Below are 25,911 nucleotides of genomic sequence, written 5' to 3' on the forward strand. Positions count from 1 at the left end.
ATGCTCCTAAGGATTTATGTTGGTATCCAAAAACGTGACATCTTCAAAACAAGCCACGATGGATCACAGTCTCTTTAATTAGCCTTGAATGTTCACAGGGGAAAGGAAATCTCAGTTGCGCAGAACCGATTAGGAAAGGGAAGTTTCTGTTATTCTCGAGTGTCCATTAAATTGGACGGCGTTGACATCTGTGGGGACCCCGTTACGCAAGTGATTGCAAATGTTTAATATTTTAATTTAATGTTTTGGCTTCTTTGCATCGTTGCATAAAATTCTGTTCATGCAATGAATGTTTCCTTCCTGTATTGTGGTCCAGTAACTTGAACTTCCCTTCTATCATCTATCAATCAATCTATCTATCTATCTATCTATCTATCTATCTATCTATCTATCTATCATCTATCTATCTATCTATCTATCTATCTATCTATCTATCTATCTAATTTATCATCTATTTATATCAAATCTCTCGTGTTCTCTATCATCTATCTATCTATCTATCTTTCTATCTATCTATTTATCTATCTATCTATCTATCTATCTATCTATCTATCTATCTATCATCTATCTATCTATCTATCTATCATCTATCATCTATCTATCTATCTATCTATCTATCTATCTATCTATCTATCTATCTATCTATCTATATCTATCTATCTATCTATCTATCTATCTATCTATCTATCTATCTATCATTATCTATCTATCTATCTATCATCTATCTATCTATCTATCTATCTATCTATCGCTCTCTGTATCTATCTATCTATCTATCTATCTATCTATCTATCTATCTATCTATCTATCATCTATCTATCTATCTATCTATCTATCTATCTATCTATCTATCTATCATCTATCATCTATCTATCTATCTATCTATCTATCTATCTATCTATATCTATCTATCTATCTATCTATCTATCTATCTATCATTATCTATCTATCTATCTATCTATCATCTATCATCTATCATCTATCTATCTATCTATCTATCTATCTATCTATCTATCTATCTATCTATCTATATCTATCTATCTATCTATCTATCTATCTATCTATCTATCATTATCTATCTATCTATCTATCTATCTATCTATCTATCTATCTATCTATCTATCGCTCTCTGTATCTATCTATCTATCTATCTATCTATCTATCATCTATCTATCTATCTATCTATCTATCTATCTATCTATCTATCTATCTATCTATCTATCTATCTATCATCTAACATCTAGCATCTATCTATGTTATTTTAAAATTGCAAAAGATTTACTACACCCAAACTGATAGTAAAAAAAATGCTAAAACAAGTTAAAAAAACCCAAAACATTGGCCATGCCCAGGCAGTCACATGACACCCCCCCAACCAAGCCACGCCCCAAGCTACACCCACAGAACTGGTAGAGAAAAAATTTGAATTTCACCACTGTTTCTGAGATTTATATATTTATAGAATATATAGGCTTCCTTTCTGTCTCTCTGGCACCCAGTTAAAACTACAAAAAAGATTTTTATCACTGTAGTTTTTGTAATTAAAACTATAAAAAAGAGAGAACCAGGTTGGTATATAGTGGTTAAGGCGTAGAAACAGGGAGACAGTGAGTTCTAGTTCCAGCTTAAGCATAAAAGCCCACTGGGTGACATTGGGCCAATTACCAGAAGACTGGGAGTTCTAGTTCTATCTTAGACATAAAAGCCAGCTGGGTAACGTTGGGCCAATTACCAGAAGACTGGGAGTTCTAGTTCTATCTTAGACATAAAAACCAGCTGGGTGACGTTGGGCCAATCACCACAGGACTGGGAGTTCTAGTTCTATCTTAGACATAAAAACCAGCTGGGTGACGTTGGGCCAATCACCAGAGGACTGGGAGTTCTAGTTCTATCTTAGACATAAAAGCCAGCTGGGTGACGTTGGGCCAAATGCTAGGAGATGGTGAGTTCAAGTCCCACTACGGTAAATGAATGGTTGTAAATTAAGGACTCGCTGTCATTTCCCATAATGATGGTGCCAGTCATGATCTGGTGGATAATCACCGGGGTTGGGAAGAAAGAGCTGCCCACTCTGTCCATGACCTTCACACCTGCAAAGTGACGCTAATCCCCATGGATGTGACAGATAGTTTCCATGGTTACTTTCCGATGACCTTCCTCAAGGCTGCCACCCAAGCCGATTTTACAGATGACACTGTTTGCAAAGCACCAACAGGTGGAACGACTTCGTGACGGAGGAAGAGTATCGGCTCCACCTCCAGTACCGGAAGTCTCTGGGCCAGCTCTTCTCTCTCGCTCTCTCAGGGCTGCCTAGCCGTCTTGTGCAGTGGTTAGAATGCACTATTGCAGGCTGACTCTGCCCACTGCCAGCAGTTCAATCCTGACTGGTTCATGGTTGAAGCCTTCCATCTTTCCGAGGTTGCTAAAACGAGGGCCCAGATTGTTGGGGGCAAGAGGCTGACTCTGTAAGCCGCTTAGAGAGGGCTGTGAAGCACTGCGAAGTGGTATATAAGTCTAAGGGCTATTCCTTCCTTCCTTCCTTCCTTCCTTCCTTCCTTCCTTCCTTCCTTCCTTCCTTCCTTCCTTCCTTCCTGTGAAGCACTGCGAAGCGGTATATAAGTCTAAGGGCTATTCCTTCCTTCCTTCCTTCCTTCCTTCCTTCCTTCCTTCCTTCCTTCCTTCCTTCCTTCCTTCCTTCCTGTGAAGCACTGCGAAGCGGTATATAAGTCTAAGGGCTATTCCTTCCTTCCTTCCTTCCTTCCTTCCTTCCTTCCTTCCTTCTTTCCTTCCTTCCTTCCTTCCTTCCTTCCTTCCTTCCTTCCTTCCTTCCTTCCTTCCTTCCTGTGAAGCACTGCGAAGCGGTATATAAGTCTAAGGGCTATTCCTTCCTTCCTTCCTTCCTTCTTTCCTCCCTCCCTCCTTCCTTCCTTCCTTCCTTCCTTCCTTCCTTCCTTCCTTCCTTCCTTCCTTCCTTCCTTCCTACCGAACTGGTAGGAACCCACCTCTGGAGCCACCGTGTCCCTCAGGATTTCACAAGGCAGTTCTCAGCGTTCCAAATATCATCCAAAATTAAATCAGAGTCTAAGGCAGCTTTGTAATTGTCTGCGAGTACTTGGAGGTTTCAAGTCTAATGCACCTGTCACTTTTTCTGGGTCCATTTCTATCCCCTCGTTGGAGATGCGATAACCCAGGTAATCTAGTTGTCAGTCCTGCAGTTATATCTTTTTTAGGATCTTTGGCCTGCCACACTCTCTCTTATTTCATTATGCTGTTTCATTGGTGTAGTAGTTGGGAGGGGGGGAATAGAAAGGAGTAGGATTGTGGAATGTATTGTTATCATTCTTTTCTAGAAGCCCAAGGTCATCTTTTGTCTCCGCACCTCTGCACCTCAACGGAACCAGCTGGGTGGAGATGCCAGCGTGGAAGAATAAGATTGGACCATGTGATGGGTTTGTGGGTGACAAGATCATGAACTTGCAACTGGGTGGGAATCCTAGGTAACTTCCAGAATTGGGACTCCACAGATGTGCCAAGATGTCTGACTTATTAAATTGGAACTTTAAGGATCGTTTTGCCTTGGACTCTGATTTAATTCCCAATTCACCCGCCCGAGTGTTTGATTGCTGAACGAAAGTTGTGTTTTATTATTTTTCTTTGTTCACATTTTGTTTTGTTTTTGATACTGCACCCCCCTCCCTTGTGATTGTAAGCCGCCCTGAGTCCCCTCAGGGAAAATGGCGGCCTATAAATTTTAATAAATGATGATAAATGATAAAAAATGAAATGATTCTGCATGATACTTGGAACACTGACATTAGTGAGGTCTTGTGGAACTCACACTTCGACAACTTTGCGTATAGCTTGGCAGCCAGAAGTTTTTTTCAGGACTTTTCAGAACACAGCTTCCCGTCTTCCCGTAGGACAGAGTTTCTCAACCTTGGCAACTTTAAGACCTGAGGACTTTTAACTCTCAGAATTCCCCTGCCAACTTGGCTGGCTGGAGAATCCTGGGAATTGAAGTCCAAGTTGCCAAGGTTAAGAAAAACACTGTTCTAGGGGTTTCAGAGAAACGATCTCGACAATGGCAGAAGGGACGAATGAGGGGGAAGCTGCAGGATGGATGGCGAAACAATGCTTAGAGATGCAACTGGGTTCCTTCCCTCGGGGGGCAAAAAATGCCATCATTGCTGTCAACTTAGCCACAGAGCATCGGAGTGCCCGCCTTCCCTCAGCAGATGGCACCATGTCAGCTAACTGGGCAAGGGCCAACCCAGGGATTGACTTCCACACCTCCCTACAGCTGTGCCAACACAACTCTCTTAATCAATTGCAACTTAGAGCAATACTTTGCCTTGGGCTCCGGATTTAATTCTGGATGTTATTTGGAACCCTGACAGCGGTACTAATTCCTCCCCAAGGCCTTCCCATCTCACCCCCTTTTTACATCCCTCCCTCCCCCCGACTGCTGTGCGCCATCTTCGGCAGAAGTGTCCTTCCATCCCCCTGCGGAGCGCACAATCAATCGCTTTCACTCCGAGTCAGATGAAAAGCCATTCCGAGAGACGCGGCTATTCGAGGGAAGAGATCCAGCAGCAAAAATACCGTTTTATCGACCCAGCACCAGGCTCAGCTCTGCGTTAGTCAGTGGGAGCTGTTTGCCGGCAGACCCGAGTGAGAATCCGGTACAATTTGAATGATAGCTTGGTACATTTAAGTCTTCAACCTACAACAGTTCGAACCTACAACGGCACCGCCGTGTTTCACACCTATGACTTATAAGGCGATCAAAATTCGGATGCTTGGGTAAACGAATGGGAATTCTTTGTTCTAATCTTCGCTTCCCCCCCTTAGAGATAGCTGACACTATAACACTTTAAAGACGCATTGTTTATTTGATAGATAACTATGAATTCAAAGAAATAAGGATTGTTACAAATGAAAGAATATTAATGGTAATTTGGACACATAATGCTCCATGACAGTGAAACATTGTTATGTTTAATGTAAACCAGTGACGTTAATCCTAAACTTAAGAATTGAAGCACAAAACCAAATGACATGCTTGATGAAATGGAGGAAAGTTCTTCTTTTTCGAGACGAGGTGGCGCAGTGGTTAGGGTGCATTACTGCAGGCCACTTTAGCTGACTGTGATCTGCAGTTCAGCGGTTCAAATCTCACCAGGCTCAAGGTCGACTCAGCCTTCCATCCTTCCGAGGTGGGTGAAATGAGGACCCAGACTGTGGGGGCAAGTGGCTGACTCAATTTGCTAAAAAATTTGTAAACCGCTTAGAGAGGGCTGAAAGCCCTATGAGGCGGTATATAAGTCTAATAAATAAATAAATAAATAATTTTTCCTGTTCTCTCGCTTTGTTTGTATGTGTTGTTCTGTTTAAAAAGAATAAAAATATATCTTAAAAAAAAATTCGGATGCTTGGCGACTGCCTCATATTTATGACAGGTCGCGGTGTCCCTGAGGTCACCTGATCCCCCTTTGGCGACCTTCCACGGGGAAGTCAGATCCACTTAACGACCATGTTCCTAACCTCAAAACCGCGGTGTTTCACTTAGCAAAGGTGGCGAGGGAAGCCGTGAAATAGGGCCAAAACTCACCTTAAAAAAATTCCTGGGGTAAATTCTGCCCTCAGTTGTGGTCGTAAGTCGAGGACTGCCCATGCAAGCAACGCACGCCACTCCACCAGGAAACCTTAAAACAGCTTTTTAACCGTCGGCAAGCAATTAGTAGAAAGACGGCGCCTCCCCCGGGGATGCTGCGAACGGTTGCTAGGAAATGGGAATTAGCTGCCTTCGGGAACCCAAGAATTCCAGCAAGAAAGATGGGAGAATTTGGGGAGCCAATGGGACAGTTCCATACCGGAGGCGGTTCACCAGGGGTGGGATTGAAAAATGTTAGCAACGTTTTGCTGCTAACGCTTTGGAGTGTCGCACAGGTGCAGCGATGCGTGTGCCAACGGCCCGTTTCCTTCAAATACAGGTAAGGAACGAGGGCGGGAGGGCAGGCCCTCCAAAGCACCGTTCTGGTATGGTGGCTGCTGCTTCCGGCAAGCACCGGTACGCATGGACTGGAGTGTACCGCCCAGAACCTACCACTAGTCTGGGGGGCATGGTTTACTCAGCCTCCTCACGGCGACAGCTGGAGGGAGGGGGGCATTTCCTTGAGCCTCCAGAGGGCGAAAATGTCCTCCCCCGGGCTCCAGAGACCCTCCAGAAGCTGGAAATGGGCTCCTTTCTGGACTTCTGGAACTTCCGGTAGGCCTGTTTTAAGCCCTCCTGGAGCCTCCCGGCGGGCCCTGTGCTTACCTGGCATGAACAGTCCGTGTGGAGACTCTTGAGAGGGGCGAGGCCAGCCAGTCCTTGCAACAACTGGTTTGGCAAACCGGATGCAAAATTAGCAACCGGAACTCGTCCTAACCGGCTGAATTCCACCCGTGTTTTGACTCATTAAAACTTAATTCTACCTCCCCCTCCTCACATGTGTCCGGCTCCCTCCTTTGCCGTCTGGTATTACAGAGAGTCCTCGACTTACGACCAGAATGGAGCCCAACATTCCTGTTGCCGAGCGAGACGTTTGTCAAGTGGCTTCTGCCCCCATTTTACGACCTTTCTTGCCACGGTTGTAAAGTGAATCACTGCAGTTCTTAAGTTGGTCACGTGGTTGTGAAAGCGGCTTCCCCCTGGACTTTACGGGTCAGAAGGTCGCGAAGGGGGAATCCCGTGATTTTCGAGACACTGCGGCCGTTGTAAATACGAATCAAGTGCTTGAATTTTTATCACGTGACCCCGGGGATGCTGCGACGGTCGTTAAATGTGAAAAACGGTCATAGGTCACTTTTTTCAGTGCTGTTGTAACTTCGATCACCAAATGAACTGTTATAAGTTGAGGATTACCGTACTGATTTTATTCGTTCATGTTTTTATCCGCTGTGTTTCTATGACTGATGATTTCATGTGGGTTTTTTTTAATGCTTTTATGTTGTAAGCCGGCTGGAATCGCTGGATAAGAGATGGGCAGCGAATCATCATCCCCATTTAATGGCCCCATAATCCTTTGCAGGGTGGAGTCTGGGCAGCTGAATGGTGCTAGCAGTGTGTTTAATGGCCGGATGCCTTTCCTATCGCCAACACGGAGTTTCGTTCAGCAGATATATTCTCACTGTGCCCACAGAGAGAAATATCTGCCTCTACCTAGGATCGAACTCACAGCCTCCTGATTTGTGAGGCGAGGGTTCCACCTCTAGACCACCGCACCACTTCTACGGGCCGCACACAAACTTCATAAATAAACTTGCTTTGAGAGACTGCAGACTGAGGTTCATTGTTCATTTTATTGTGTGTTTTGTTTGTTTGTTAAGGCAACGACTAATTGCAACCTGTAATGGAGACAGCGGGGTGACAGGAAGTCTTTCCAGGTGGAATTGGGCACCGAGGTCTCCTACCAGCAAAACCAGTTCAATTGAGCCAGCTTTGGAGTTGTAGACATGTGTGGTTGTGTTGTGTTTGAAGATGGGTGTGTGTGTGGGATGGGGGGGTAGGCTCAGAGATTTATCCTCACTAAATTAGCTCTTTGAACAAGCCTCAACTCACCGAAACAACAGTCGGCAGCTGGCAGCCTTGGCCCAAATACCGCCCATTAGTTGTTAAATCCCCTCGGTCTTTCCACAGGTATTTGGGCACCTCCAAGTTCTCGTTTCAGTTTCTCCACACTCCGTGAAGTTGTGGCAAGCGGGGGGGGGGGGTTTGTAGGAAAATTAAGGGGGCTGGAAGCACGACAAAGGGGGGGGCGGGCATTTTGCTGGATCACATCGCCACCAAAGTTTAGGGCGGCATGTGACAAAAACTCCCTGTACGGGCATACCATTCGTTTCCACGAGAAATCGGAAGGATCTGAAAACGAGAGATGAGGAAGATGTTGGCGGTTGATCTACCCTTGTGTAGCTCCACCCCGTTTCATGACAAATTGGGTTCGGGATTAAACCAGGTTAACCATCCTGATATAGACAGAACCTTCCCCGGAGGTTCTGGCATTGCTCGCTGCTTTTGAAAAAGAGTTCTAGCCTTGTAAACACCGCTGGTTTTGGACCACACAATGTTGGATCGTCAAATTGGCGTCCCGGATGGAACGAACGTAAAATGCTGGGAGGGAGAAAGAGAAAAAGGCCAGAGGCTGAAAGAAAAAACGGTGCGCCTTTTTCTCTTTGGTTTTATAGGAGTGGGACCAAAACACGCAGGCCGGGACAGAAAACCGCTACGGGACAGGCCAACTCTGCCCCACTTCTGGATAAGCATCAGACGTCGGTCTTCCGGGAAAGAGATGCGGCATCTTGGCGGTCGTCACATGAACATATCATCATAATCCGGAGGGCGAAGGTGATCGGGATTAGGCCTGAAAGAGGAATGGAGAAAGCTTTGTTTTGGGAGTTTCCAAACTCGGCTAATTTTAGAGCTGTGGACTTCAAATCCCAGAATTCCACAACCAACCACGCGGAAATATGGACTGTTGTATCCCACTAGCGGCCAGTGGAACTGGCGGCAGACTCAGACAGTGAGGAGGTTGGGGAGGAAGTTTGGGCCTTTTTTTCCCTTTCAAGCAAAGTCTTTTTTTGTTACAAATTTTAAATTCTTTTGTAAACAAAGTATTATTGGCCGGGGTTTTAATTCATTTTACATCATATTACCATTTCCAATTTTAGCCGTATTATTTTCTTCCCATATTTCCATCTTAAACTTCATTTTTTTTATAACACTACAACAATATCATTATTTGCCCCTTCAGCAGTAAACCGAATTTATCATTTCATTTCCCTATCTGTTGTTCTATTTTGTATAGATAGCATATATATCCTCAAATTCAATTGTTATGTAATAAGCATTTTACTTAATTAGCTATCCACAGTTAGTAATGTTAATATAATTTCCTCACATCTTAAGTGGCTACATATCATTAACAGTATTAACATATTTCATTTTATTCTACGAATATATCCCTTCCTCCTCCTTTTCTCTTAGTTCATTTCTTACTCTCTTTAAAGTTTTGCTTTTCATCAATTTTCTGGTTCTCCTTTTATCCCATGTTCTTAGATTCCTTTTTCTTTTCTTTTTATATGTATTATATCTTTTTTTTTTGAATAATTTTTTAAAATTATTTTAATTTTATCAATTTCATATATACATTCACAATTATATGATCTCATAACTGTTATTAATAATATGTATTTATAACAATTGTTCCCTACTGTTGACAATATACTTGAAGATTGCTTTTTTAACATCCCATAGATCCATCTTATCTTACAACGGTCCTACTTCTTCTTCCCTCCCTCCCTCTTTCCTTCCCTCGTTTCTTCTCTCCTACTCCCCTTCCTTCCCTCCCTCCTTCCCTCCCTCCTTCCCCTTCCCTCCTTCCTTCCCTCCTTTCTTTTCTCCTTCTCTCCTTCCTTTCCCCCTTCCTTTCCTTCCTTCCCCCTTCCTTCTCTCCTACATTCCCTTCTTCCTTCCCTCCTTTCTTCTCTCCTTCTCTCCTTCCTTCCCTCCTTTCTTCTCTCTATATAAAGATATAATATAAAGATATTATATCTTTTCTTCTGCCTCTCTTCTATTACTTTTCGATAGGTTGTTTGAATATACAAGGGCCTTTGACTAGAATGGTCAGGATTTTCTGGGTCTTTACGAATTTATTTTTCCCAGTCCTTGCGAACGCCCAGTGATTATGGAGGTCAATAGTTTGGGGTGGTTTTTTTTATTTTTATTTTTATTGATGGTTTAGCAGAGAACTAGCTGATGGGGGCAGATAAAGACATAATCCTAGAATAAAATCCCGCAGTTGTGTTTACGTAAGATGCTTAACTCAGTTATGCAGCTAATCTCAGGCCATCTGGATGAGCTAGATTGAAAAATGCTAAGCCTCAAAACTAACAGAATCGATCAAAAATTAAACCGAGGCTAAGATTAAAACAGTGGCACAAATTATGCACGTAAATTACAGTGCCCGAGGTAAAACGTTAATGCAGGCAGCTTTCAATATTTTGAGCCCACTTTTATCATACAGTCTTTAACTAATTCTGTTTCGGAATCCATCTGTACTAATACATTGTATAGTCTCTTTATATGCATTAAGCGTTGATCTCTTATTTGTTTAAATAAATTATCCTCGACTTGCATAAAACCAATTTTTGGATCTGTTTTCCACCTGGCCTGTAGCTGTCCATACTGGAACCATGTTTGGATTACCTTTTCCTCTTTTAATTCATCCAAGGATGGTAATACACCCCTTTCTAGGATAAGAAGCTGTCTGTAAGTAATTATATCCTGTTTTTGTACTATGTTCATATTTTCTATTGCATGTCTAGGAATTGCCCACATGGGTATCTTATCATTTAATTTGTATTGATATTTTTTCCAGACCCGCAGTAAAGGATTCCTTAAAATATGACTTTTAAAATTCTTGTCCACTCTTTTTGTTATATAGCAGGTAAGCATGCCAGCCATATACCAGATCATACCCCTCGATATTAAGTATCCTATCATTTGTTAAATTAATCCAATCACTATTTACAGATAAAACTACTGCATCATAATATAGTTTTAAATTGGGTAATTTCAAACCTCCCCTCTCGCGCGCATCTTGCATTATTTTTAGTTTTACTCTCGGTTTCTTCCCTGCCCATACAAATTTATTAATGCCCTTCTGCCATTCTAGCAAGTTCGCATCTTTTTTAAGTATTGGTAACATTTGAAAAAGAAATAAAAATTTAGGTAAAGTATTCATTTTCACTGCTGCTATTCTTCCCAGCAAGGATAACTGTAACTTTTCCCATTTTTTCATCTCTGTCTGTATACTATGCCAAAGTGGTTCATAATTATACTTATATAACTTCCCGTTTGAGGTTGAAATATGAACTCCTAAATATTTGACCTTTTTAACTATTTCACATCCTATCATTCCTTCCAGTTCTTCTGCAGGCAGCTTTCGATGTACGGACATAACTGAGCCCAGAATATCTGTTGTTAAATGAGGTCTTCCCCATTTTACGACGTCCCTTGCCACGGTTGCTAAGTGAATCGCTGTGGGGGGGTGGTCGCTGCGACCGTCCTAAAGATGAGTCAGTTGCCAAGCGGCTGGATTTTGATCACGAGGCTGCAACGGTTGCTAAGTGTGAAAAACGGTCATAAGCCACTTTTTTCAGCGCCGTTGTATCTTTGAACGGTCACTAAATGAACTGTTGTAAGGAGGCCAGCTCCATTGGCCTCGGGGGGCAACTGGCGAAGGGCAGAGACAAGTACGTCCTGCAGACAGGGAGAGCTCAGGGAAAGAGCAAGGACCTCCGCCTCCTGATCCGAGAGCATGGAGGGAAGAGAGAAGGCGAGACCGACGGAGTCTGAGCCGACTAAGGGGAAGGAGAGTGCTCTGACCCCTTTCACAAGGCACACCAGGGGACTGAGATGTAAGGAGGTGCCGGTGGGAAGGGCATTTGTCGGAAACAAGGGTTGAACCTGGGGAGCTTCGTGTGCACTTGCCGATGCCTGGAGATTGCTGTACTCTTGTCTTGCCAGTTTTCCTGCTTCCTTGAACTTGCCCTGGTTACTGTTAGATTAACCTGGCTTAATGGACTACTTATAGCCAGAGGCTTCTGAAGATTTGTGTGAGAGCTTTGCTCCGGGACTTGTAGTGAATGTGGGAATGTTTGGGGCCACAGTTGGAGCAATAAAGGGGAGTTAGACCTGTTCTCCGTGTCAGGCCTGCAGCCATCTTTCCTTTCGGCTCTTTGGCCTGCCACAGTTTCTATTATTCTGCTATGCATTTTCTATGGTGGGAAAACGGGAGGAGGAATTGTATGGATTAGATGATATGTAGCCATAACAACATTCTTTCTAGAAAGCAAAGGTCATCCTTCATCTTTACACTTCTGCACCTGACTGGAACTGGATGGGTGGAATTGCCAGCATGGCAGTGGGAGATGGGACCATGGGATGGACTTGTGGGTGTGGGGGACAAGATCTTGAACTTTCAACTGGGTGGGGAAAACCGGGAAGCTTTCAGATTCGGGTTTCCCCAGATGTGCCAACATGGCTCTCTTCATCAATTGGAACTTTGAGGAATCCTTTGCCTTGGACTCTGATTTAATTTTGGATGCTATTTGGAACCCTGACATTCTGGTCGTGTGGCTTTCGTGCCACGCCCTGGGTCATCACAATGCCCCTGGGCACATTCCTAAATTTAAGATAAAATTTAGATTAGGTACTCCTCGACTTACGACCGACTGGTTACTGACCTTTTCACGTTACGATGGACTACTCACTTAGTGACTGTTTTAAGTTTAGCATCAATGTGTTGTAAGTTCTCAACAAATGCAAAATGAACACATTTTGAACATTCCACTTTTCAGCAATTCAATGCGTAAGAATTTCCGCCATACTTACCCGGGCCGGCTGGTTCCCGGGGGTCCAAATGGGTCAAACCGGGCCCCTGGAGGAACGGAACCAGGGGGGAGTCTGCTGGGGAGCCCGGAAGAGGGGTCCAGGACAGGATTCCGAAATCCTGATCGAAGTGGATCAAAGATCATTCCTCCACCTCGGCCTCTGAGGAAGAGAATCGAGAGTGAATTAGAGTTAGTTTGCTTTAGTGGTTAATGCACCGGGTTAGAAACCAGGAGACTGGGAGTTCTAGTCCTATCTTAGGCAGAAAAGCTGGCTGGGTGAGTTTGAGCCAATCCCCGGGAGATGGGGAGTTCTAGTCCTGTCTGAGACATGAAAGCGAGCTGGGTGACTTTGGGCCAATCACCGGGAGTTCTAATCCTGTATTGGACATGATAGCCAACTGGGTGACTTTGAGCCAATCACCAGGAGAATGGGAGTTCTAGTCCCACCTTATGCTGGAAAACCCAGCTGGGTGACTTTGGGCCAATTGCCAGGAGACAGTGAGTTGTAGTTATGTTTTAAGATATCAAAGACATCTGGGTGACTTTGGGAGAATCACTGGGAGACTGGGAGTTCTAGTCCTGTCTTAGACATGAAAAACATCTAGTGTCAGGCCTGTAGTCATCTTTTCTTTTGGGTCTTTGGCCTGCCACACTTTCTATTATTCTGCTATGCATTTTCTATTGTGGTAAAATGAGAGGGGGGATTGTACGGAGTTAGATGCTATGCAGCCATAACAACATTCTTTCTAGAAAGCCAAGATCATCCTTTGTGCTCTACATGGGGCAGCCCTTGAAGAACATTCGGAGACTTCAGCTTGTCCAGAATGCAGCCGCGCGAGCGATCGTGGGTGCACCTCGGTTCACCCACGTAACACCTATCCTCCGCGAGCGGCACTGGCTGCCTATTGGTCTCCGGATACGCTTCAAGGCGCTAGTCGTCACTTATAAAGCCCTTCATGGTATTGGACCTGGGTACTTGAGAGACCGCCTGCTGCCAATTGCCTCCAATAGACCGATCAGATCCCACAGATTAGGCCTCCTCCAAATCCCATCCGCCGGCCAATGCCGACTGGCGACTACCCGGAGGATGGCCTTCTCTGTGGCTGCTCCGACCCTCTGGAACGAGCTCCCCGTGGAGATCCGAACCCTCACCACCCTCCAGGCCTTCCGCAAAGCCCTTAAAACCTGGCTGTTCCGACAGGCCTGGGGCTAAAGAGCTGTTGCCCCCCGCCTCGAATGGTATGACTGTTGTGTGTTTTTAAATTATGTATTGTTATGTTTTGTCTTTTTATTTCCTGTTTGTACCCCCTTTCCCTGATTTGAATTGTGAGCCGCCTTGAGTCCCCTTCGGGGAAAAGGGTGGCATATAAATATAATCAAATCAAATCAAATCAATCTTTGTCTTTGGACCTCTGCACCTGACAGGAACTGGATGGGTGGAACTGCCAGCGTGGCAGTGGGAGATTGGACCGTGGGAATGGACTTGTGGGTGTGGGGGGCAAGATCTTGAACTTTCAACTGGGTGGGGAAGCTCTCAGATTCGAGTTTTCCCAGATGTGCCAACATGGCTCTCTTCATCAATTGGAACTTTGAGGAATCCTTTGCCTCGGATTCTGATTTACTTTTGGATGCTATTTGGAATCCTGACATCTAGGTGACTTTGGGCCAATCATTCTCTCCAGCCCACCCCACCTCACAAGGTTGTTGTGGGAAAAATAGGACAAAGAAAAAGTGTATTAGGTATGTTCACTGCCTTGAGTGATCTATGAAGCAATAAAGGAGAGATATGAAAATCGAATAAATAGAATTTAAAAATTGAGATCTGGACAAGCGATGGGGTGGGTAGATCACCTGTCCAAGGAAGCTTCTAGCTACTTGGGGCATTCTGGGAATTGAAGCCCACCCTGTTAGGAATATAATTCTAGCGGTTGGGTCGGCAATATATAAATCACGTAACAATGTTGTACCCCATTCTTGTACCTCTTAAAAATCGCTAAGGTTGAGAAGCAACCGGGTGAATTGCAAAAAGGCAGCGCTCGAAATGCGGGATCGACTTACGCCAAAGGATCCAGATCTTGTCTGCCGATATTGAACGGATCGAGCGGATCTGGCCTGAAAGAGAACTCACTTTCATTACAATGTCAGACAATGGATCTACGCAGTGGTGGGTTTCAAATTTTTTTCAGAACCTATTCTGTAGGTGCGGCCTGACTTGTGGGAGTGGCTCGGCGATCATGTGACTGGGTGGGCGTGGCTCGGAGATCATGTGACTGGGTGGGCGTGGCTTGGCAGTCGTGTGACCAGGTAGGCGTGGCCAAGTTGGGAAATGTGGTGAAACTCACTTAACAACGCTCTTGCTTAGCAACCAAAATTTTGGCCTCAATTGTGCTCATAAGTTTCCTTCCTTCCTTCCTTCCTTCCTTCCTTCCTTCCTTCCTTCCTTCCTTCCTGTGTCTCTCTCCCCCACTTATTTTCTTTCTTTCTTTCCCTTCCTTCCTTCCTGTGTGTCTCTCCCCCACTTATTTTCTTTCTTTCTCTTCCTTCCTTCTTCTCTCTCTAACTTTCTTTCTCTTTCTCATTCTTTCTTTCTCTCGCTCATACACACACACACACACCATTTCCCTCCTGTCTGCCACTGACAGCTCTCAAATAGAAGGAAGTGTAAGGACTCCCGCCTTGGGAAGGGGTTGGACTAGATTACTTCCATGTTCCCTTGCATCCCTCTATGCTCTGTGTCCCATTTAGTCACAAACAGCCCCATTCACTTTAAAGTTGGCCGCAAACTCCACCCACCCTGTGCGCGCCCTGGCCCTACCCAAGGAGGCGAGCTGTGGGGGGGGGGGGAGGAAGGGAGGAGTCTGTGGCTCCATGTCTCTTGATCTTCTTCCCCGCCTCGGTTCTGCGGGCGAGAGGTGCTGCTGCTGAGGTGGCGCAACGGCGGCGGGGAAGTCGGGGCGCTGCCCGCCGAGCAGCGCGACCCACAGCTAGCCCAGGAGCGGTAGCCGCTGCCAGCTGCCCCGCACCGCCATCGCTTGCTACCACTCAGGCCGGAGGCCGGGCACGCAGGGGGGGGGGCGTGGCGGCGGTGACGGCAGCCGAGCGGGGGCAGCGTTTTGGTGGGCGCTGAGGGAAGGAAGGAAGGAGTGCAGAAGACAGAGAACGAAAGGAGATCGCGTAGCCGAGGCAAAATAGCCTGCAGGTTCCTTCCTTCACACGTTCGGGGAATGGAGGGGGAGGGGGGTTCTTGCACGCCTTCGGAGAAAGAAAGAGGCAGGGCAATTGGTGAGCCAGCCAATCAGTGAGTGGTGGGCAGGGAAAGCATGGTGTGGATGGGCGGGGCGAGCGGATGGGCGGGGCGAGCAGCGACCGGACGGGCAGGCGGGAGGGAGCGTTCCGCAATTGTGTCACCAGACAAACGGGTTCCAAATGGTACGCTAAATTTCACGAACGGGTTCTAGCGTACCGGTGCGAACCGGCTGAAACCTACCCCTGGATCTACGGAACCCCAGAACAGGCGAAATGGGGACCCTCCTGGGCAAATAGTGTGCGCTCCATCTGTTCTGAGCGAGGCTTCCCAAGAGCATGAAGCAAACTCCGGGAAAAACCCCTTTTATTAATTGACTGTGAATTCTGCTCCTTCACACCCAGCCAAGTCTTTCAAGGGAGGATTTACGGTCACAGACCTTCTCTGGCTTGGAGAGCTGCCAGGCTGATATCTGCAGATCTTGGCCAGGAGTCTTGGAGAGTCACGAACCAATGAAGCGAACTAATGGTCTCCTGCAAACTCCACTCCCCTTTCGCTCCTCTTTTATTTCCTCTGGGAGGGGCCATTCACCGTCTACCTGTGGCCTCACTCCCAAGTCAACCCCTGTTCTTTAGCTGTTCCTTTCATCTGGCAACTCTGTGCATGCGCACACTGGGAACAGGCTCCAGCTGTTCCTCTGCCTCACTGATGTCTGACTCCGAAGGAAGCTGATAACTGTCAGACGGCCCTGGCCCCCTCTCTGCCTCCGACGCATCCGAGCCTTCCCCAGACTCCAGGACTGGCCCATCTTCCTCCCCAACCTCCTCACTGTCCGAATCTGCTGCTTGCTCTGTTGGCAGGCCACAACACAATCATTCTAGTCCTCAGCGAGGTCCACAGATTCACGAAGCCGGCGCAGCCAGCACACCAAAGCCCGAGGCACTCACCAGTTGGGCTGCCGGCTGCCGTGAGGATGCCGAGGTGGGATCCAGAGAGGGTCGTGGTCTGGGGGGTTGGGGGGTGAGGGGTTCCTCTCCCTTTTGGGCTCTTCCTCCTTGGCGATGGGCGGCCGCTTCAGGGTTTCAAACGGGGATAGTATGTGATGGACGATCTGGGTCTGTAAGTCCTCCACGTTCCGATATACCCTGTAAAAAAAGAGAATCATTGGACGTCAGGAAACACGTAGTCCTCGACTCACGATCATTCACTTAATGACGGTTCAAAGTTACGACGGCACTGAAAAAGTGACTTAGGGCCGTTTTTCACCGTTTACAACCGTTGCCGCATCCCCATGGTCGCATGGTCAAAATCTGGATACTTGGCAACTGACTCGTATTTACGACGGTGGTCACAGGTTCCCCTTTTGCGATTTTCTGACAAGCAAAGTCCGTGGAGGGAAGCCAGATTCATTTAACAACGGTGTTAGGAATTGAACAACGGCTGTGATTCACTGAACAACTGTGGCAAGAAAGGTCGTAAAATGGGGCAAAATTCACATAACAATTGTCTGAATAAGCAACAAAAATTTTGGCCTCAAGAGTTCTATTCCTGACATAAACATGAAAGCCATCTGGGTGACTTTGGGCCGATCACCAGGAGACAGAGAGTTCTAGTCCCACTTTAGGAATGAAAACCATCAGGTGACTTTGGGGCGATCACCAGGAGAGAGGGAGTTCTAGTCCCACTTTAGGCATGAAAGCCACCTGGGTGACTTTGAGCCGATCACCAGGAGACAGAGAGTTCTAGTCCTGACATAAACATGAAAGCCACCTGGGTGACTTTGGGCCGATCACCAGGAGACAGAGAGTTCTAGTCCTGACATAGACATGAAAGCCACCTGGGTGACTTTGGGCCGATCACCAGGAGACTGAGAGTTCTAGTCCTGACATAGACATGAAAGCCACCTGGGTGACTTTGGGCCGATCACCAGGAGACGGTGAGTTCTAGTCCCCCTTTAGGAATAAAAGCCATCAGGTGACTTTGGGCTGATCACCAGGAGACAGAGAGTTCTAGTCCTGACATAAACATGAAAGCCACCTGGGTGACTTTGGGCCGATCACCAGGAGACAGAGAGTTCTAGTCCTGACATAAACATGAAAGCCACCTGGGTGACTTTGGGCCGATCACCAGGAGACAGAGAGTTCTAGTCCTGACATAAACATGAAAACCATCTGGGTGACTTTGGGCCGATCACCAGGAGACAGAGAGTTCTAGTCCTGACATAAACATGAAAGCCACCTGGGTGACTTTGGGCCGATCACCAGGAGACAGAGAGTTCTAGTCCTGACATAAACATGAAAACCATCTGGGTGACTTTGGGCCGATCACCAGGAGACAGAGAGTTCTAGTCCTGACATAAACATGAAAGCAATCTGGATGACTTTGGGCCGATCACCAGGAGATCGAGAGTTCTAGTCCCCCCCTTAGGCATGAAAGCTATTAGTTGTTGCACGGGAAATAGGAGGAGGAAGGATTACTGGGTATGTTCGCTGCTTTGAGTCATTTATAAAAATAATAAAAGGTGGGCGATCGATCAGTACATAAAAATTAATAAATCCAAGGCTTGCACCATACAGATCCAAGCAACCCGTGAAGCTGGGTGCGAATGGCCCCCATTTTATGGCACCCCCCCCCTTAAACACGTGAAAAGAACTTCAATTACTTGTCGAAATCTTGCAGATGTTCTGGGTCAACGAAGTTGGTTATTTTCAACGTCAAATCTGCCACTTTCTGCGTTTTAGGATCCTGGATGGAGAAAGGTGGGGAAAAAAAACAGTGAAGGGTAGAGCTGATGAACCCTAACCCTCTACAAGATAAAGGAAAAGGTTTCCCTCGCACAGATGTGCTGGTCGTTCCCGCCTCTAGGGGGCGCTGCTCACCTCTGTTTCAAAGCCGAAGAGCCAGCGCTGTCCGAAGACGTCTCCGTGGTCATGTGGCCGGCATGACTCAACGCCCGAAGGCGCACGGAACGCTCTTCCCTTCCCACCAAAGATGGTTCCTATTTTTCTACTTGCATTTTTTACCTGCTTTCGAACTGCTCGGTTGGCAGAAGCTGAGACAAGTCACGGGAGCTCACTCCGTTACGTGGCGCTGGGGGTTCGAACCCCCAAACTGCCAACCTTTCTGATTGACAAGCTCAGCGTCTTAGCCACTGAGCTACCACATCCCTCTGTAGGAAGTCCTAAAAGTGCTTTCCCTAAAAGTCTTTCCTTTTGATTAATCAACCAAGATAATGAGGGGACTGAAGGCTCAAACATACGAAGAACGGTTGCAGGAACTGGGCCTGGGTAGTCTAGGGAAGAGAAGGACCAGGGGAGACAGGAGAGCATCTTCCAATATTGGAGGGGCTGCCACAGAGAGGAGGAGGGGGGGGTCAAGTTATCCTTCAAGGCCAGACAAGGAAGAATGGATGGAAACTGACCAAGGAGAGATTCAATCCAGAAATAAGGAGGAATTTTCTGACAGTTAGAATATCAACCCATGGAACAGTGGGGAAGTTGTGGGAGCTTCATCCCTGGAGGCTTTTAAGAAGAGACTGGACTGCCATCGGTCAAATGGGGCTAAAGAACTGTTGCCCCCGCCTCGAATGGTATGACTGTTGTGAGTTTTAAATTATATATTCTTATGTTTGTTTTTTAAATTTTTTGTCTGTATTCCCCTTCCCCGGTTCGAGTTGTGAGCCGCCCTGAGTCCCCCTTCGGGGGGAAAGGACGGCATATAAATACAATAAACTGAAACTGAAACTGAACTGTAAGGTCTCCTGCTTGGGTGGGGGGGGGGGTTGGACTAGATGACCTCCAAGGACCCTTTCAGCACTGTTAAATCTGTTATTTATTTTATTGATTACTGTTAAAGTTGTCCAGGTTTTGGCACACTGGAGCTAAACGTTGGTGTCTCTCGAACCCAAAATGCTTGCTGGGCTTTGGAAGAACCATGGAGTGACCAGGCCCCCCCGGAGGGGGGGAAGGTACTCCCAGACCTATTACCCACCCCCTCCTAGCTTCTGCTCTGGGTTCAAAAGAGACCATAACCTTTAAGGCAGGCAATGAGCCGCAGTCCGTAAGACTTTTGACTGCTCTGAGTTTACATCTCCATCCTTCGGGGGGAAGCATTCAGTACAAAGGTTTCTCTTCCTTTTAGGGGAGCCCAAATCAGTGCCCCCCCACCCCCCAAAAAAGCAGCCTCACCATGACGTTGAGGATGAGGCTGTTGTCCATCAAGATGGCCTTCACCAGCAGGTCATGGGAATCGTCCTTCAGTCGGTAGCGCAAAGTGTAGAGATCCTTGTCCGCATTCCAGCCTGCGGGAAGCATTTCCGACTTCCTCTCGTTGTCGGCCGCCTGCGGGAAGACACCAGGAAGGGGGTAGGGTTAAATGTGGGGTCCCTGGTGCTCTCTGAGCTAGGCTGATTTCCTGGAGACGTTTCATGACCCAACTAGGTAACGTTATCAGGGATAGAAGGGAGTGGAGTTTGCAGAGAGGAGGAGGAGGAGGAGGAGGAGGAGGAGGAGGAGGAGGAGGAGGAGGAGGAAAACTGTTGGGTCCCTGGTGCTCTCTGAGCTAGGCTGATTTCCTGGGGATGTTTCATGACCCAACTATGTAACATAATGAGGGATAGAAGGGAGTGGAGTTTGCTGGGAGGAGGAGGAGGAGGAAGAGGAGGAGGAGGAGGAGGAGGAGGAGGAGGAGGAGGAGGAGGAGGAGGAGGAGGAGGAGGAAGAGGAGGAGAACTGTGGGGTCCTTTGTGCTCTCTGAGCCTGGTTTTCTTGGGAACGTTTCGTGACCCAGCTAGGTAATGTCATCAGGGCTAGAAGGGAGTGGAGTTTGTGAAGTGGAATACAAAGAAAAGGAGGAGAGGAGAGGAACAGGAGGAGGAAGAGAATGATTTTGGGGGAATATAATATGATAAATATAATATGATAAATATAATAAATATAATAAATATAATAAATATAATAAATATAATAAATATAATAAATATAATAAATATAATAAATATAATAAATATAATAAATACAATAAATACAATAAAAACAGTACATATAATACATATAATAAATATAATATAATACAATATAACACAATACAATAATATTATCATATCATATAGCATAGCATAGCATGAAATGACATGACATAATATAATATACAGAGCTCCGAGTTTAAATGTCCACTTTTTTCTATTTTATCTTTAATTCCTGCACTGAATCCCTACCTACAGGCTGTCCTTGACTTCCAAAAGTTCATTTAGTGGCCGTTCAAAATCACAACAGCACTTACTACAACTTTTCACCCTTACGACCTGACCTTTGCAGCACCGTGAATCCAAATGCAGATAATTGGGGAAACCGGTTCCTATTTACAACGGTCGCAGTATCCTGGGGTCGTGTGACCCCCTTTTGCGACCTTCTGGCAAGACAAGCCAACGGGGGCTGGGGGGGGAGCCGGATTCACTTAACGACGGTGTGACTAACCACAACAATGATTCACTTAACACCTACGGCAAGAAAAGTCGTGAAATGGGGCAAAACTCACTTAACAAAATGTCTCTCTTAGCCTCAATTGGGGCTCAATTGCCGTCCGAAATCAAGGGCTACTTTTTCTGACCCCGCTCGTCCTACACCAAAGCACACCGAGACAAGGATACTGCAAGGATTTATTAACACACAGACAGGATCTTGGCAGCAATCCAGCCTGCCAAGATAGCCACGAAAGTTCTCCAACTTTAGTGAATACGTCGACTCCTGCAACGAGCGTGTGCACAATCATTCCTTTTATAGTCTTGAGAGGAGCCTAATGACCACCAGCTGAGTGCAATTATCTCCTGTAACTGCGTAACTGTGTCTTACGCCTATTAGCTCTCCGTTGCCGGGCATCCAGGACCAACTCCCTTGTCTCCTCCCCACTGCTCCAATGCATGACATCGGGATCACACTCCCTTGTCTCCTCCCCACTGGTCCAAGGCTCAGGCGCCTCCTGGTGGCCAACCAGCCTCTCTGCGCCCTGCTCGGAGTCGGAACCCTGTCCAGGGTCCTCCACATCCTCCAGAGCCGACACATAGGGCCCCTCGCTGTCGGAGTCTGGTGGCAGCTCCAACGGTTCCTGCTGGGCCACAACAGCTACCTATATCCTCCCAATCTACTGTTGACCTCACCCCCTTCCTAAGAGGTGCATAAAGGGGGCATGCATAAGCGCACCAGTGCGCCTACTGTCCTCATTTATCCGTATCCCTTTCCTGTATTCACAATCATGTTTATACTTATATTTATTATCCTATCCTCACTGGACAAAACAAGCAAGCAAATAAATAAAAGAAAGGCAAGAGGAGCACTGCAGCACTCAAAATGTAGCCTTTGTGAGCAAATGGTTCGCGTTGGTGATTTTGGGCGCCTGGCCAGCCTCAAACCTGCTGGGGCAGAACCCCCTCGCCTCTGTTAGACCTCCAAGCTACCACTCAAACACCCCCAGCTTCCCACCTCCCACAGAAGAAGCAAGGGGGTCCCCTTAATTTTCTCAGGGTGCTGCAAAGGGTTTTTTCAAACCCGATTTTGCTTTGGCCCCCCCCCCCCCAAAAAAAAACTCTCCATGGGGTTTCTGAAGCGTAGGCTGGCCTGCGCAGAATTCTGTCAATTGATAAGACCAAAGCATTGAATAGAATGGAATAGCAGGCTTGGAAGGGACCTTGGAGGTCTTCTAGTCCAGCCCTCTGTTCAAGCAGGAGACCCTGACAGAATTACAGAATAACAGAGTTGGAGGGGGCCTCGGAGGTCTTCTAGTCCAGCCCCCTGCTCAAGCAGGAGGCCCTTAGAGAATTACAGAATAAGAATAGTTGAAAGGGACCTCGGAGGTCTTCTAGTCCAGCCCCCTGCTCAAGCAGGAGACCCTTGCAGAGTAACAGAATAACAAGAGTTGGAAGGGACCTCGGAGGTCTTCTAGTCCAACCCCCAGATCAAGCAGGAGGCCCTTACAGAATTACAGAATAACAGAGTTGGAAGGGAGCTTGGAGGTCTTCTAGTCCAGCCCTCTGCTCAAGCAGGGGACCCTGACAGAATTACAGAATAACAGAGTTGGAAGAGACCTCGGAGGTCTTCTAGTCCAACCCCCAGATCAAGCAGGGGACCCTGACAGAATTACAGAATAACAGAGTTGGAAGGGAGCTTGGAGGTCTTCTAGTCCAGCCCCCTGCTCAAGCAGGAGACCCTATCCCATTTCAGACAAACGGTTCTCCAATGTCTTCTGGAAAATCTCAACTTCTGGTGGCAAGCTGTTCCACTGGTTAATTGGAAAATTTCTCCCTATTTCTAAGTTGAATCTCTCTTTTCTGTATTAAGAATGGTTGCAATATTTGGATTTGGCCAGTCTAAAGAAAAGAAGAACTAAAGGGGGGGGGGACATGATAGCAGCATTCCAATATTTGGGGGGCTGCTCCAAACAAGAGGAGTGGGGTCAACTTATTCTCCAAAGACCCTGAAAACAGGACAAGAAACAATGGATGGAAACTAAGGAGAGAAGCAACCTGGAACTAAGGCGAAACTTCCTGACAGTCAGAACAATTAACCAGTGGAACTGCTTGCCACCAGAAGTTGTCAGTGGAGGTTTTTAAGAAAAGACCTTGGCTGAAATGGATATAAGGTCTCCTGCTTGAGTAGGGGGTTGGACTAGAAGACCTCTGAGGTCTTTTCCAAATCTGTTATTCTATAATTCTGTAAGGATCTCCTGCTTGAGCAGAGGGGTGGAATAGAAGACCTCTGAGGTCCCTTTCAACTCTTGTTATTCTGTCATTCTGTAAGGGCTTCCTGCTTGAGCAGGGGGCTGGACTAGAAGACCTCCAAGGTCCCTTCCAGCTCTATTTCTGATTAACAGCACGCAGAGAAACGTGACTTAAGGTTTTTGTCCCCCGTAAGAAATCAAGGCAGTCCTACTTATGATGACCCCTAAAAATCTGGGGTCCCTGCTCTCCAAAAATAGAACCGCACCCTTGTTATGGAATTTTCTGCATGTATGCTGTAAATATGATTTTCTCTCAGGCCGTTTGTCATTTGGGAAACGGCAATTTTGTGCAATGTTTATATATATTATATGTCTATATATATATGGTAGGCAGGGCTGCTGTTTTTATATTTCACGCTCTATAGCAGTGGGTCTCAATCTTTGTCACTTTAAAATATCTTTTGCCACCCGATTGAAAACCCTTTTTTTTTAGAATCAGGGCTTTCCAACTTTGGCCACTAGGTGTAGGACTTCAACTCCCAGCGTCCCACAGCACGCAATGCATTCTGGGATCTGGAGTCCGGCCCTCTTAAAGGTGCCACCGTTGAGAAACAACCACCCAGATTTTTTGAGTTCCTGAGCAGTTTGGTCCCTTTTACCTTTATCTATCCTCTGAAGACTTAAGTCTTGGGAGCTGGATTGATTGACTGATTGATTGATTAATCTTATGCACTTATGACTGCAGGACTGTCACTTTGTGGCTTGTTTCCTTACGATTTATATTGATATTGATTGTTTCCTGATTGCTTATTTGTACCCTGTGACTTTCATTAAGTGTTGTCCCTTATGATTCTTGATGAAAGTATCTTGTCTTTTTATCTACATGAGAGCATCTGCACCAAAAACAAATTCTTTCTGTGGCCAATCACACTTGGCCAATAAAGAATTTCTATTCTATTCTATTCTATTCTATTCTATTCTATTCTATTTTTATTCCATATTCTATTCCATTCCATTTTAATCTATTCTAATCTATTCTATTCTCTATTCATTTGATATTCTATTCTATTCTATTCATTCCATATTCTATTCCATTCTATTTTAATCTATTCTAATCTATTCTATTCTCTATTCATTCCATATTCTATTCTATTCTATTCTCTATTCATTCCATATTCTATTCTATTCTATATTCATTCCATATTCTATTCCATTCCATTTTAATCTATTCTAATCTATTCTATTCTCTATTCATTCCATATTCTATTCTATTCTCTATTCATTCCATAATCTATTCAATTCCATTTTAATCTATTCTAATCTATTCTATTTTCTATTCATTCAATATTCTATTCTCTTCTATTCACACGCTGCCCAATTCTCCCCATAGGGCAACCCCTGGGTGCCAGGTAGATGAATGCATTTATTAATAAACTACAAATCAACCTCATAATTTCCCAAATAAAAAAAGAAGAAAACTCATTATGAAGGAAGACATGAATTCTGATTGCTATTGTTATTATTGTTGTTGTTGTTGTAGTTGTTATTTTCTTTTGTTCATTAAACATGAAACTCAGTCAACTGAACATTTAAAGATGCGTCACAACTTGACTGGTGCTAATGCTTGATATGGGTGGCTGCCAGCATCTGAGATTCACAGCCTTTGGGGCTGGTTGGTAGCTCAACAGCTCGAGTCCTAACCGAGGACCTAGGAACTGTTAAGGTAACGTTGGAGGGTATAAGCTGTTCCAAGTAGGGTGGGTTTTTTGTAGAATCAGAATGTTCAAGTCCGATAAATTTAGAAATAACAACAACAACATCAACAGAACTGCAAAAAACTGCGCTACTCGGAACATCTTATATTTTAAGAAGGTCCTTGGTTGATACCTAGGACGCTGGCAGCAAACCGTATCAACCATTAGCGCCAGTCACTGGTATTTGTGATGCATTTCTGAATGTTCAGTTGGCTGAGTTTCATGTTTAACGAATAAAAGAGATGATAATAATAATAAAGAAAAAAACACCACCCTACTTGGAACAGCTTATATCCTCCGACGCAGTGTTTCTCAACCTTGGCAACTTGAAGATGTCCGGACTTCAACTCCCAGAATTCCCCAGCCAGCGAATTCGCTGGCTGGGGAATTCTGGGAGTTGAAGTCCGGACATCTTCAAGTTGCCAAGGTTGAGAAACACTGCTCTGACATTACCTTAACAGTTCCTAGGTTTTCCTTGGTTAGGACTCCAGCTGTTGAGATACCAACCAGCCCCAAAGGCTGTGAATCTCACCAAAGATTAACCACGCAACAATAACAACAATAACAGCAAAAACAATAATCATCATTTCCAAAACAATCATCATTTCCAAAACAAGGCACTCCGTCTTCCAACCCCGCCCCAAAACTTTCCACCCCATCCAGTCTCCCCCTCCCCACTTGCTTCCCCCCCCCGGAAATCAGGGAAAGAGGGGGGGGGGCGTGCAATGATCAAGGGACGCTTTTGCCAATCGGGGCCTTGATCCCGAC

General features: G+C 45.8%; 1 protein-coding gene across 1 annotated transcript in view; it reads right to left on the minus strand.

Moving 5' to 3' along the window:
• Nucleotides 1-7,325: 7,325 nt before the first annotated feature.
• PSMF1 (proteasome inhibitor subunit 1) overlaps nt 7,326-25,911 on the minus strand; it is an 18,925-nt gene continuing 339 nt past the window's right edge. Inside the window, exons 2-7 of the mRNA XM_032238493.1 lie at nt 19,867-20,019; nt 18,342-18,424; nt 16,627-16,824; nt 14,494-14,547; nt 12,437-12,595; nt 7,326-8,402 (exon numbers count right to left, since the gene is read on the minus strand). Of these exons, the coding sequence (XP_032094384.1) occupies nt 8,351-8,402; nt 12,437-12,595; nt 14,494-14,547; nt 16,627-16,824; nt 18,342-18,424; nt 19,867-20,019 (699 nt within the window). The 3' untranslated portion in view covers nt 7,326-8,350. The remainder of the gene's footprint in view (nt 8,403-12,436; nt 12,596-14,493; nt 14,548-16,626; nt 16,825-18,341; nt 18,425-19,866; nt 20,020-25,911) is intronic.

Source organism: Thamnophis elegans, unplaced genomic scaffold (genome assembly GCF_009769535.1).
Source record: "Thamnophis elegans isolate rThaEle1 unplaced genomic scaffold, rThaEle1.pri scaffold_241_arrow_ctg1, whole genome shotgun sequence".
Lineage (NCBI taxonomy): Eukaryota > Metazoa > Chordata > Lepidosauria > Squamata > Colubridae > Thamnophis > Thamnophis elegans.